The sequence below is a fragment of the Oncorhynchus mykiss genome, chromosome 1 (assembly GCF_057628025.1).
Source record: "Oncorhynchus mykiss isolate SJ-2025 chromosome 1, ASM5762802v1, whole genome shotgun sequence".
NCBI classification, from domain to species: domain Eukaryota; kingdom Metazoa; phylum Chordata; class Actinopteri; order Salmoniformes; family Salmonidae; genus Oncorhynchus; species Oncorhynchus mykiss.
Window position 1 is genome coordinate 11,366,173 of NC_143022.1, and position 13,828 is coordinate 11,380,000.

At 44.7% G+C, this 13,828-nt stretch overlaps 1 protein-coding gene across 6 annotated transcripts in view; it reads right to left on the reverse strand.

Annotated features, from left to right (window-relative positions):
* The window catches only part of LOC110532571 (actin-like protein 6A), a 758,238-nt gene that overhangs the window by 744,034 nt on the left and 376 nt on the right, over positions 1–13,828 (reverse strand). For 3 of the 6 annotated variants that reach the window (XM_090240343.1, XM_090240310.1, XM_036937204.2), the window contains exons 2-13: positions 13,237–13,313; positions 11,514–11,688; positions 9,902–10,002; positions 8,856–8,953; positions 8,452–8,546; positions 7,013–7,119; positions 5,760–5,849; positions 5,499–5,560; positions 5,274–5,388; positions 5,095–5,175; positions 3,200–3,295; positions 3,001–3,087 (exon numbers count right to left, since the gene is read on the reverse strand). In XM_090240343.1, coding sequence (XP_090096469.1) covers positions 3,001–3,087; positions 3,200–3,295; positions 5,095–5,175; positions 5,274–5,388; positions 5,499–5,560; positions 5,760–5,849; positions 7,013–7,119; positions 8,452–8,546; positions 8,856–8,953; positions 9,902–10,002; positions 11,514–11,688; positions 13,237–13,313 — 1,184 coding nt within the window. Of the gene's footprint in view, positions 1–3,000; positions 3,088–3,199; positions 3,296–5,094; positions 5,176–5,273; positions 5,389–5,498; positions 5,561–5,759; positions 5,850–6,997; positions 7,120–8,451; positions 8,547–8,855; positions 8,954–9,901; positions 10,003–11,513; positions 11,689–13,236; positions 13,314–13,828 lie in introns of all 6 variants that reach the window. The other 3 variants (XM_090240249.1, XM_090240192.1, XM_036937135.2) reach the window with 1 other exon arrangement.

The window sequence follows — 13,828 nt, forward strand, 5'->3', positions numbered from 1 at the left end:
ACAGATTCACAGATGATGCAATATCAATCGTGATCTATACTGCCCTTTCCCAACTGGTCAAAAGGAACACCTATGTGAGAATGCTGTTCATTGACTACAGCTCAGCATTCAACACCACAGTGCCCACAAAGCTGGAACTGAACACCTCCCTCTGCAACTGGACCCTGGACTTCCTGAAGGGCCACCCCCAGGTGGTAAGGGTAGGCAACACCACATCTTCCACACTGATCCTCAACATGGGGGGCCCTCAGGGGTGTGTGCATAGTCCCCTCCTGCATGGCCAGCACGACTCCAACACCATCATTAAGTTTGCTGACGACACAACGGGTGGGCCTGATCACAGACAATGATGAGACAGCATATAGGGAGGAGGTCAGAGACCTGGCAGTGTGGTGCCAGAACAACAACCTCTCCCTTAACATGAGCAAAACAAAGGAGATGATCGTGGACTACAGGAAAAGGAGGGCAGAACACTCCCCCATTCACATCAACAGGGCTGTAGTGGAGCGGATTGAGAATTAAGTTCCTTGGTGTCCACATCACCAACAAACTATCATGGTCCAAACGCACCAAGACACTGATGAAGAGGGCACGACAACTCCTTTTCCCCCTCAGGAGACTGAAAAGATTTGGCATGGGTCCCCAGATCCTGAAAAAGTTATGCAGCTGCACCATCGAGAGCACTGGTTGCATCAACTGCTCGGCATCCAACCTTAAGGCACTACAGAGGGTGGTGCATACAGCCGAATACATCACTAGGGACAAGCTTCCTGCCATCCAGGACCTATATACTAGGTGGTGTCAGAAGGCCCCAAAAACTTGTCTAAGACTCCAGTCCCACAAGTCGTAGACTTGCTACTGTAACAGTAAAGCTTCCATCCCTCTCTTCGCCCCTAACTGGGCTCAAACCAGGGACCCTCTGCACACATCAACAACAGCCACCCTCGAAGCATCGTTACCCATTGCTCCACAAGAGCCGCGGTCCTTGCAGAGCAAGGGGAACAACTACTTCAAGGTCTCAGAGCAAGTGACACTCACTGATTGAAACGCTATTAGCGCGCACCCCGCTAACTAGCTAGCCATTTCACATCGGTTACACTACTGCACGGCAAGCGGTACCGGAGCGCCAAGTCCAAAATGATCCTTAGGTCCAAAATGATCCAGTGGGTCAGAAGTTTACATACACTAAGTTGACTGTACCTTTAAACAGCTTGGAAAATTCCAGAAATTATGTCATGGCTTTAGAAGCTTCTGATTGGCTAATTGACATAATTTGAGTCAATTGGAGGTGTACCTGTGGATGTATTTCAAGGCCCACCTTCAAACTCAGTGCCTCTTTGCTTGACATCATGGGAAAATCAAAAGTCATCAGCCAAGACCTCAGAAAATAAATTGTTAGACCTCTACAAGTCTGGTTCATCCTTGGGAGCAATTTCCAAACACCTGAAGGTACCACGTTCATCTGTACAAACAATAGTACGCCAGTATAAACAACATGAGACCACGCAGCCGTCATACCACCCAGGAAGGAGACACGTTCTGTCTCATAGAGATGAATGTACTCTGGTGCAAAAAATGCAAATCAATCCCAGAACAGAAATGGACCTTGAAGATGCTGGAGAAAACAGGTACAAAAGTGTCTATATCCACAGTAAAACGAGTCCTATATCGACATAACCTGAAATGCCGCTCAGCAAGGAAGACGCCGCTCAGCAAGGAAGACGCCACTGCTCCAAAACCGCCATATAAAAGCCAGACTACGGTTTGCAACTGCACATGGGGACAAAGATCGTACCTTTTGGAGAAATTTCCTCTGGTCTGATGAAACAAAAATAGAACTGTTTGGCCATAATGACCATGTTTGGAAGAACAAGGAGGAGGCTTGCAAGCCGAAGATCACCATCCCAACAGTGAAACACGGGGGTGGCAGCATCATGTTGTGGGGGTGGCAGCATCATGTTGGGGTGCTTTGCTGCAGGAGGGACTGGTGCAATTCACAAAATAGATGGCATCATGAGGTAGGAACATTATGTGGATATATTGAAGCAACATCTCAAGACATCAGTCAGGAAGTTAAAGCTTGGTCGCAAATGGGTCTTTCAAATGGACAATGACCACAAGCATACTTCCAAAGTTGTGGCAAAATGGCTTAAGGACAACAAAGTCATGGTATTGGAGTGGCCATCGCAAAGCCCTGACCTCAATCCTATAGAAAATATGTGGGCAGAACTGAAAAAGCGTGTGCGAGCAAGGAGGCCTACAAACCTGACTCAGTTACACCAGCTCTGTCAGGAGAAATGGGCCAAAATTCACCCAACTTATTGTGGGAAGCTTGTGAAAGGCTACCTGAAACGTTTGAACCAAGTTAAACAATTTAAAGGCAATTCTACCAAATACTAATTGAGTGTATGTAAACTTCTGACCCACTGGGAATGTGAAGAAATAAATAAAAGCTGAAATAAATGATTATTTCTTCTATTATTCTGACATTTCACATTCTTAAAATAAAAGTGGTGATCCTAACTGACCTAAGACAGGGAATTTTTACTGGGATTAAATGTCAGGAATTGTGAAAAACTGAGTTTAAATGTATTTGGCTAAGGTGTATGTAAACATCCGCCTTCAACTGTAGATATTCCATTCGAAAATCTGCCGTTTCAGCTACAATAGTCACTTACAACATTAACAATGTCTAGACTGTATTTCTGATCAATTTTATGTTATTTTAAAATGGACAAAAAAAAGTGATTTCCTTTCAAAAACAAGGACATTTCTAAGTGACCCCAAACTTTTGAACGGCAGTGTATATTTTTTTTTACATTTGCAAAATGGAATAAATATAACTATTTTTGATTTGTCATTATGGGGTAAAGTGTAGATTGATGAGGAGAAAAACAACAATTTAATCAATTTTAGAAGGCTGTCACGTAACAAAATGTAGAAAAAGTCAAGAGGTCTGAATACTTTCTGAATGCCCTGTATACATGGATGTGAACTCACTAGTGATGCCAAGATGGAGCCTCCTATCCAGGCACTGAACCTGCGCTCCACCGTTGTGTTGTTGGCTATCAATTTCAGCCTCATGCTCTGAACACAGGAGAGAAGACAAAATTAGACACCGACAGGAACTGTGGACAGGAACATTTGCTAAGAAATGGACAAAATAAGTAAACAAGAAATATTTTAGTGCTTCACTCACAGGGGGGGTCTTCTGAGAGAGTTCTCTGGTGAGTCGGTCCGTGAAGCCCGAGATGAGTGTGTTGCCGCCGGTGACCACCACGCTACCATAAAGACCCTGAGACAAAGGACAAAGGTCAGTTCTGTACAACCTCTTGTGGGAATAAAGGTCACCTGGCCTCAATATGTACAGTGCCTTGCGAAAGTATTCGGCCCCCTTGAACTTTGCGACCTTTTGCCACATTTCAGGCTTCAAACATAAAGATATAAAACTGTATTTTTTTGTGAAGAATCAACAAGTGGGACACAATCATGAAGTGGAACGACATTTATTGGATATTTCAAACTTTTTTAACAAATCAAAAACTGAAAAATTGGGCGTGCAAAATTATTCAGCCTCCTTAAGTTAATACTTTGTAGCACCACCTTTTGCTGCGATTACAGCTGTAAGTCGCTTGGGGTATGTCTCTATCAGTTTTGCACATCGAGAGACTGAAATGTTTTCCCATTCCTCCTTGCAAAACAGCTCGAGCTCAGTGAGGTTGGATGGAGAGCATTTGTGAACAGCAGTTTTCAGTTCTTTCCACAGATTCTCGATTGGATTCAGGTCTGGACTTTGACTTGGCCATTCTAACACCTGGATATGTTTATTTTTGAACCATTCCATTGTAGATTTTGCTTTATGTTTTGGATCATTGTCTTGTTGGAAGACAAATCTCCGTCCCAGTCTCAGGTCTTTTGCAGACTCCGTCAGGTTTTCTTCCAGAATGGTCCTGTATTTGGCTCCATCCATCTTCCCATCAATTTTAACCATCTTCCCTGTCCCTGCTGAAGAAAAGCAGGCCCAAACCATGATGCTGCCACCACCATGTTTGATAGTGGGGATGGTGTGTTCAGCTGTGTTGCTTTTACGCCAAACATAACGTTTTGCATTGTTGCCAAAAAGTTCAATTTTGGTTTCATCTGACCAGAGCACCTTCTTCCACATGTTTGGTGTGTCTCCCAGGTGGCTTGTGGCAAACTTTAACCAACACTTTTTATGGATATCTTTAAGAAATGGCTTTCTTCTTGCCACTCTTCCATAAAGGCCAGATTTGTGCAATATACGACTGATTGTTGTCCTATGGACAGAGTCTCCCACCTCAGCTGTAGATCTCTGCAGTTCATCCAGAGTGATCATGGGCCTCTTGGCTGCATCTCTGATCAGTCTTCGCCTTGTATGAGCTGAAAGTTTAGAGGGACGGCCAGGTCTTGGTAGATTTGCAGTGGTCTGATACTCCTTCTATTTCAATATTATCGCTTGCACAGTGCTCCTTGGGATGTTTAAAGCTTGGGAAATCTTTTTGTATCCAAATCCGGCTTTAAACTTCTTCACAACAGTATCTCGGACCTGCCTGGTGTGTTCCTTGTTCTTCATGATGCTCTCTGCGCTTTTAACGGACCTCTGAGACTATCACAGTGCAGGTGCATTTATACGGAGACTTGATTACACACAGGTGGATTGTATTTATCATCATTAGTCATTTAGGTCAACATTGGATCATTCAGAGATCCTCACTGAATTTCTGGAGAGAGTTCGCTGCACTGAAATTAAAGGGGCTGAATAATTTTGCATGCCCAATTTTTCAGTCTTTGATTTGTTAAAAAAGTTAGAAATATCCAATAAATGTCGTTCCACTTCATGATTGTGTCCCACTTGTTGTTGATTCTTCACAAAAAAATACAGTTTTATATCTTTATGTTTGAAGCCTGAAATGTGGCAAAAGGTCGCAAAGTTCAAGGGGGCCGAATACTTTCGCAAGGCACTGTAATTCCGAATAACAGTAATAGATCACGTATCAATCACAAAATACACAGGCCTAGTAACCATGGCAGCCAAAACAAGTAACGTGATAGGTCTTTAATGTGGGCACCTACCGGCCGAATATCGATGTCACACATTCCCACACTGGTGGTCACCACGTGGCCGACTCCCAACATAGTGTTGCCAGACAGACCCTGTGGAGGAGAACCGGAACATTCCAAGAACACCACATTTCAGACAGGTCCGGTCAAAGAGAATGATTGATGCATTTTGGCATTCAAGCGATTCTTACCTTGGCATTGGAAGGGTCAAAAAGGCCTTCTGGAATCTTCAGCCTCTCTGCCCCAAAGTCACAGTTGTATCCATTGGGCAGCTCGTAGTGAACCGTGGGCATCTGGGCTGCAACTCTGTAGGAGGATTACATTTCAACACAATGAAAATGAACCCTTAGAAAAGGGAGAGAACTATTCTGTGGTGGTTATTGTGACATGATAGAACGGGAGTATGGCGGACTCACTGTTCATCGTACGGCGAGTCTGAAACCTGCAGCACGGACGCTTGGAAATCCTGAATCACAGTCTGGAGGCAGGGGGACAAAAAAAAAAATGAAATAAATTGTTCTAGCAGTACAGTAACGAATATTTCACATTAGGAAAATGTGAAATGATGAAGACCGGTTAACATCACACATCTATATGTTATGGTGATGGAGCACCGACCACCTACGTTGGACTGTTTAGGACTTTCTGTTTTATGATTAGAACACAAAGCTGCTTACATTACACATGTAGTTGTGCCAGGACCGGGTGACTTGAGGTAGTTTCTCCTTCTTCTTCCAGCTGGCTGGGGTTCCATCACGTACAGCATCCTACAGTGAGAAACACAAGGTCAGCAGGGACGTTGTCACAACGGACAAGTACCCTGGTTCTAGATCTGCAGTGACGTTGTCATAGTGGACAAGTAGCCTGGTTCTAGATCTGCAGTGACGTTGTCATAGTGGACAAGTACCCTGGTTCTAGATCTGCAGTGACGTTGTCATAGTGGAGAAGTACCCTGGTTCTAGATCTGCAGTCACATTGTCATAACGGACAAGTACCCTGGTTCTAGATCTGCTTGTGCCGTCAATGAAAATGACAGCAGGAGTTGGCGAGACAGCACCAACAGATCTGGGACCAGGCTAGAGGAGGAGGAAGAGATCAAAAATAAAAGAGAGCCAGGGATAAAAGGCAAACAGCGTTTTGAGGTCGGAATCTGAGGAATTCCTGATTAATTCAGAGAAATCACATCTCAGAGTCTGACGGGTGATGGTGAAGACCATCTCAGAACAACGGCACATTTTGTGATATGAAAAATCAAGGCATGAAAGAAGGATGGGATTCCTGTGAAGTATGGTTCCTATCATGGTTTCTTCTTTCGTGCTAAAATGGTTTCTTCCTTCCAGAGCTTATTAAATGATAGATATTTCCTTGCTTTACGTTTTGTAGATTATGACTTTTTCAAGCACGCTGTGCGACATGCTCATTTGAATTAATTTGAATACAAGTATAGGACAATAGAAATTGGCCTTAATTGAAATTCCTTCATCAATGTAGGACTTTTGGTGAAGACTTGATTAAACGGATTCCATCTATCCCAATTTATAGCGCATGTCAATTCGATGCTCATGCATGCAATGTACGGGAACAAAATACCAGAGTTAGAGCATCTCTGTATTAATTGTTATTGGCCAAACATAAAATTACAAAGCACAAATCTAGACAAAATTAATATTACATGCAGATTCTCAAACAAACCCAATATAAAATCCCCCTTTGAATATGTTACACTATGACAAAAGTGATTAATGAAACTAAAACGTAGTGGATGAAGGGAAATACATGAGACAATCTGAATATTTTTATTTTTATTCTTTTTAATATCTAAGTTCTATACTTACAAATGCCCCACCACCATAACGTGAGCAATAGCACCAAAAAGTGAGATGTGGAATCTCTGAAATGAGCAGTTTTGACTTACTTTAGCAGGTCTCACCTTTGATGCAATCATGTAAGGAGGGACTATTTCAACATTTAACTCTTGAAATAGCTCTCTACATTGCATGCTCATAAAGTCTCCAGCAAGGGGAGACTTGACGATGCCTGAAATAAAAGAACATAAAAACGTGTCACTTGGATAGTTGAGGAAAGGATAATTGATCAGAACATCAAAACGCTTTTCCCTTCCAATCATTTAGACACCTATTATGAAGGCTTATAACAACTATGACATACACAGGCCAAGAACACTGAATCGACTTTGCACTATTCTGAATGGAGGCATTGTGTCATTGTGCTCCTCAGACGACCCCAAACGCGCCGCTCCTCAGACGACCCCAAACGCGCCCCTCCTCAGACGACCCCAAACGCGCCCCTCCTCAGACGACCCCCAACGCGCCCCTCCTCAGACGACCCCCAACGCGCCCCTCCTCAGACGACCCCCAACGCGCCCCTCCTCAGACGACCCCCAACGCGCCCCTCCTCAGACGACCCCCAACGCGCCCCTCCTCAGACGACCCCCAACGCGCCCCTCCTCAGACGACCCCCAACGCGCCCCTCCTCAGACGACCCCCAACGCGCCCCTCCTCAGACGACCCCCAACGCGCCCCTCCTCAGACGACCCCCAACGCGCCCCTCCTCAGACGACCCCCAACGCGCCCCTCCTCAGACGACCCCCAACGCGCCCCTCCTCAGACGACCCCCAACGCGCCCCTCCTCAGACGACCCCCAACGCGCCCCTCCTCAGACGACCCCCAACGCGCCCCTCCTCAGACGACCCCCAACGCGCCCCTCCTCAGACGACCCCCAACGCGCCCCTCCTCAGACGACCCCCAACGCGCCCCTCCTCAGACGACCCCCAACGCGCCCCTCCTCAGACGACCCCCAACGCGCCCCTCCTCAGACGACCCCCAACGCGCCCCTCCTCAGACGACCCCCAACGCGCCCCCCCTCAGACGACCCCCAACGCGCCCCCCCTCAGACGACCCCCAACGCGCCCCCCCTCAGACGACCCCCAACGCGCCCCCCCTCAGACGACCCCCAACGCGCCCCCCCTCAGACGACCCCCAACGCGCCCCCCCTCAGACGACCCCCAACGCGCCCCTCCTCAGACGACCCCCAACGCGCCCCTCCTCAGACGACCCCCAACGCGCCCCTCCTCAGACGACCCCCAACGCGCCCCTCAGACGACCCCCAACGCGCCCCTCAGACGACCCCCAACGCGCCCCTCAGACGACCCCAACGCGCCCCTCAGACGACCCCAACGCGCCCCTCAGACGACCCCAACGCGCCCCTCAGACGACCCCAACGCGCCCCTCCATCACTCATACTGGTCAGAGTTTATCCATCACTTTTAAGACTTGTACATGATGTGGATAATAAAATCCAGGCAAACTAAAATAGAAAAGAGTGCGATGAGAGAGCTGGACAATTGACCTTGCTGAAGCACGTAACCGTCGTGCACTGGAATGGCTGTGGTGTGTGTGGCTCCGCTGTCTAACACCAACCCTGTGGATCGTCCATTGGCAAAGCTGAGACACTCAGAGTTAAGGGAACAAAAGGGGCGTTTCTACAGAGATGATTGTTTTAGGCCGAACAATTAGCAAACAATCACTATTAGCAAACAACTACTGAGAATGTTTGAGTTTTTATTTTTTTAGGAGACTAAAGTGGTTAAATAAATAAAACAATTCAAAGAAAACAGATTTTGGGGTGATTAAACAGCAGATGGCTCGTGTCATTTGACTAGTGTTTTGTTACAGTGACGCGCCATCGAGCCACCACTTCATTAGCCTTCCGACAACATCCCTATATTATTTAAATTCACTGTGTAAGGATACGAAGACAGCACCGCCGTTTTGCACAGGAAGAAGGCAGGAATGTTGTAATGCTCAAACATCAGCTCGGTCAGCTTCTCCCGCTTGGCTCGTGTGTTCCACTGCAGAGATAAGAGAAAAAAGGGGAAACGGAAGAGAAAACCATGACGACCCTCTTTTTTCAATTTTTGTTTTTACAAGGCACACCATAGCAAAACATTTTGAAAGTGAAACATGAACTAGCGTTTCTTGTTGAACAAGTACAGATAATACCTTCTGTTTCAGAGCATTTTCTTTGTTTGGTGCCTAATGCCAGATATCAGTGTACAATGAACCAGCAGGACCCCATAGGCTGAATACTACAGAAAACCAAATATTATACTGTAAAATATAGTAACTCCACAGTGGTTAGTTTTCATTCAAAAATCATGGCTGATCCCCTTGCGGACATTGAGGGCATTACAGGCTGTCGGTGTACACTACTGGCTTTCGGTGTGGCTGTCAGTGTGCACTACTGGCTGTCGGTGTGCACTACTCGCTGTCGGTGTGCACTACTCGCTGTCGGTGTGCACTACTCGCTGTCGGTGTGGCTGTCGGTGTGGCTGTCGGTGTGCACTACTGGCTGTCGGTGTGCACTACTGGCTGTCGGTGTGCACTACTGTCTGTCGGTGTGCACTACTGGCTGTCGGTGTGCACTACTGGCTGTCGGTGTGCACTACTGGCTGTCGGTGTGCACTACTGGCTGTCGGTGTGCACTACTGGCTGTCGGTGTGCACTACTGGCTGTCGGTGTGCACTACTGGCTGTCGGTGTGCACTACTGGCTGTCGGTGTGCACTACTGGCTGTCGGTGTGCACTACTGGCTGTCGGTGTGCACTACTGGCTGTCGGTGTGCACTACTGGCTGTCGGTGTGCACTACTGGCTGTCGGTGTGTACTACTGGCTGTCGGTGTGCACTCATTCCAACGTACATTGGGCTCGCGACATACTGAATGAGTTGATCATGAAACCTATGTACTATTAAGTCTGCGTGTGATCTAAATGCCAAAACGGAAGGCGAGGCCTACTCACCGAGGCTTCTGACATGAGTACAGGATGGATGCTGGGTTCTGACTTGAAGTGCATCTTATAGGTGTGGTCTAGAATGGCCTGGAAGCTGTCCCAGTCCTCGACTACACAGATAACAAAACAAACAAAAATACCAATGTACCGAGTTAGAGGATGTCATGGTAACCAGTGCAAATTTCCCCACAAGAAATCACGTAGGCAAGGGGTTGGGCCAAGGTAGTTTTCCTTGTATAAAATACCCATAGAAAATGATCAAAATCAAATCAAATGTATTTATAAAGCCCTTTTCACATCAGCCGATGTCATAAAGTGTTATACAGAAACCCAGCCTAAAACCCCAAACAGAAAGCAATGCAGATGTAGAAGCACAGTGGCTAGGAAAAACTCCCTAGAAAGGCAGGAACCGAGGTAGAAGCCTAGAGAGGAACCAGGCTCTGAGGGGTGTCCAGTCCTCTCTCTTTGGGCAAGTCATGCAGGTCACCTGCAATAAAGCCTGGTACTGTTGAATAGTTAATACTTAACAGCAAACATGGCGTCGCCACGAGCACCACCGCAGATTTTGAGATGAGCGAGATGCAAGACTTCACACCCATACAGTAACTGCACATGGGTTTGCTTCACACTGTTAGAATGGTAGGTACGTGACAAAAACAGCGTGGAAGTTTAGCCTCGCGCTCCAACGCTCTTTGTTGTTGCGGAAATTGACCCACTGTGCTGTTTACATTGTGCATCTACGTCATATCGCTGACTCGACCTTTAAAAAAGGTATACTTACGTCTCCTCACACAACTACATTATATTAACCTACATCTTTCATCTCTATTGCTAGGTCGGATACTGGAGAAAATAGACTGATGAACTTGGCTAATTTAAGCGCAATGTGTGAATTCTAATCCAGGGCAGCACTCCAAGGAGCTCTCTGATATATAGTGCTGCTCAGAGTCTATTAAGATCTTTGTCACACTTTCCTCTAAAATAGCCCACGTACTGAATTCACATTAAAGTCAGGATCACGTAAGCAGAAAAGTCAGAAATGGCATTGTCATAAAAAATAAATAACAATGTTTTAAATAGGGCATCAAATAAACACCATGGACAGTTCAGGAGAAAGACACCCAATAGATCATCCATGATGGTTCTCAGTCTGACCAATGACCAACCATCATTTCTCTTTTCTAACAGAGACCATCCTCTCCATTAACTTCCAAATCACTGTGTTGACTGTTGAACATGTCAACGTGTTGTTTTTCTGTGTGTTTATATGCTGGCTTCACAAAACAAATGTCAATGTTTAAATGGACAATAAAGTATATTGTTAGTGGTAAAGTATAGACAATTTCAGAAAGGCAAAACTTCCGGACATGTCAATACTGCCGTTTGTGTTAATCTCGCAGGAAGATTCTCAGGTCAGTGAAAGTCCAGACAAGGATCCTCTTCACAAAACATTGTGCATTGTCCTAGATATTGAAGGCATTATCTGGCATTCCCACTACCTGTTCGGCCTATACGCTCTGCATGCCATGTCACAGCATTGGCTTTTATTTCATCCGGGCAGAATGCTGTCAATACAACTTCCACATTGTCCATGATCACATGACGGGGGAGAGAGACTCACTCATGCCGTTTTTGAGCGGTGACATGACCTCCATATTCTCGCGGGCCACCCTCAGCTGGTTGGTGTCGATGAAGTAGTTGGTGCCCTGCTTGCCCTTGTCCCCGCCGTCCGTCTCCATCGGGGTGCTACCATCCTCCCTGTCCAGGGTCACGCCCATCACCGTGGGGAAGTCGGCCTACGGGCACCAATAAACGTGTATTTTAGGGTTGGGTGATGTCAACTTTTGTCCTATCATGATTCTGTACATATAAAAATCGCCCTCTAGACAATGTTATCCGAAAATAAAATATATTTTTTTGCCCCTAGCACGAGCTTGCATACTACAGGAGGGACGCGAGGAATCATGACAATGACTAAATATATTGGAGCCAAACCTTTTCTAGTAGGCTATTCGACTCTGGTGTAGCTGCAGAACAAAAGAGGTGTGTAGGCCTATCTGAGGTAGTGCGTGTGTGTGTGTGCGCCGAAGCGCGTAGATGGAGCGAGTGACACAGTCAACAAGCCTCGCTGGCTGTCATGTGATAGGGGTGTAAATCATCATGGACTGCAGATCAACTCTGCTGTCCTCACAACTGGATAATTATACACTGATTCACATTCTTCCTCCTCTCTTATTAGAGCTAGGATACTATGCGTTGTGGGTAGGTTGCACACGTCTAAAATAATGTGGAAATTAGAGCACGGCTGATATCGTTTCACTGATATAAAAAAATACATATATAAAAAACTTTTAAAAAAATAATAAAAAATGTCATTACTAATTATTTTTTTTTAAACTAAATCAGCAGATATTGGCCTTAAAAAAAAACGATATCGGTATAAACTGATAATTCCACCGATAACTGATATTCCCTAAATAGAATGGGAAAAAAGGTAATCTCATGCTTATCTGACCACTTGTGGCCATTTTCAAGAGTCATTATTGTTAAACTCACAATGTAAGAAATCAACATCGGACAAACAAACAAAAATTATAACTTGGTTGGGCTCTAATGGAAATAGGCCATGGTCAACGACAGGCTATGCGTCGTTTCTCTCTCTAATACTCATAACTTTCATTTGTTTTAACGCCTTTATGATATTTCCATTCATAGGATTAGGCTGTCTGTCTTATAACAAACCAAGGTTTGTTAAAATTTGTCATTAGATTGTTTTATCTTGCTATTGTTCCTTCCATCTTTCTCATTATTACTTTAGGCCTGTCATGTTTTTAAGATATATATATATTTTTTTTTTTTTTTAAGATTCTGAGCCATCTAACGGAGTTCTAGGCTTCATTCATTGTTTGATCATGAAATTGCGCTGAGGGAGAAATCCGGCATGCATAAAACCGAGAGTGTGGCTTATAGGCCAAGTCATATTCATATCAAACGGAGAGAAAATTGGAAATTAGGCTTTTAATAAAATAAGACACAGATTGCCCACTGTAAAAAAAAAAGGTTTACATATTTATTGAAATAACAATATAGGCAAAGCTGTCATCAAGGCAAAGGGTGGCTATTTGAAGAATCTAAAATATATTTAGATTTGTTTAACACTTTTTTTGGTTACTACATGATTCCATAGTTGATGTCTTAACGATTAATCTACAATATAGAAAAATAGTAAAAATAAAGAAAAACCCTTGAATGAGTAGGTATCCAAAATGTTGACTCGTACTATACTATAATTAATACGCAAAGGAAGATAGTTAATAATAAGGTCACTACACTTGGGCGCTTACCTTGGGACAATCTTCTCCAGCATACCCGGCTCTCACTGTGTAAGAGCCTATGTCAAACACTAGGGCTCCAACCTCATCTGCAGAGAGAAGATGCCAAAGTGAAGAAGTTACAAGTACAACATTGGAGCAATGTTATGATTTACATCAAGACTTGAGGCAAGTTTACACCACACTTATAGCTAGCTATATTTATACTTAGAAAGCTAAAGAAAATATGAAATGTCTGTATTAAATCTAAACGTATTATTTTGGTTGAACTTGCAGATATGTTAATATCCTGGACAACTAAAAGCTTAGCTAAAGTAGCGAGTAATTTATCTGCAGAGCTGAGAAACATGTAGCTAGCTCTTAGCTAATTTAGCTAGCTAGTTACAGCTTTCACTCATTAGATGGGAGACAGGCAGTCATATCACAAACTAGCAAGTACATGAGAAAATACATGATTTTGCCCGTCATTGACAGTTAACTAGTTAGCCAGCTAAAGATAATACCAAATATTTCCGATGTGTGATAATATCAGTCTGCAGAGCACTTGCTAACAGGCTAGCTAGTTGTAGCATCTTTCGCCCTACAGCACAACGTGGCGCGTTCA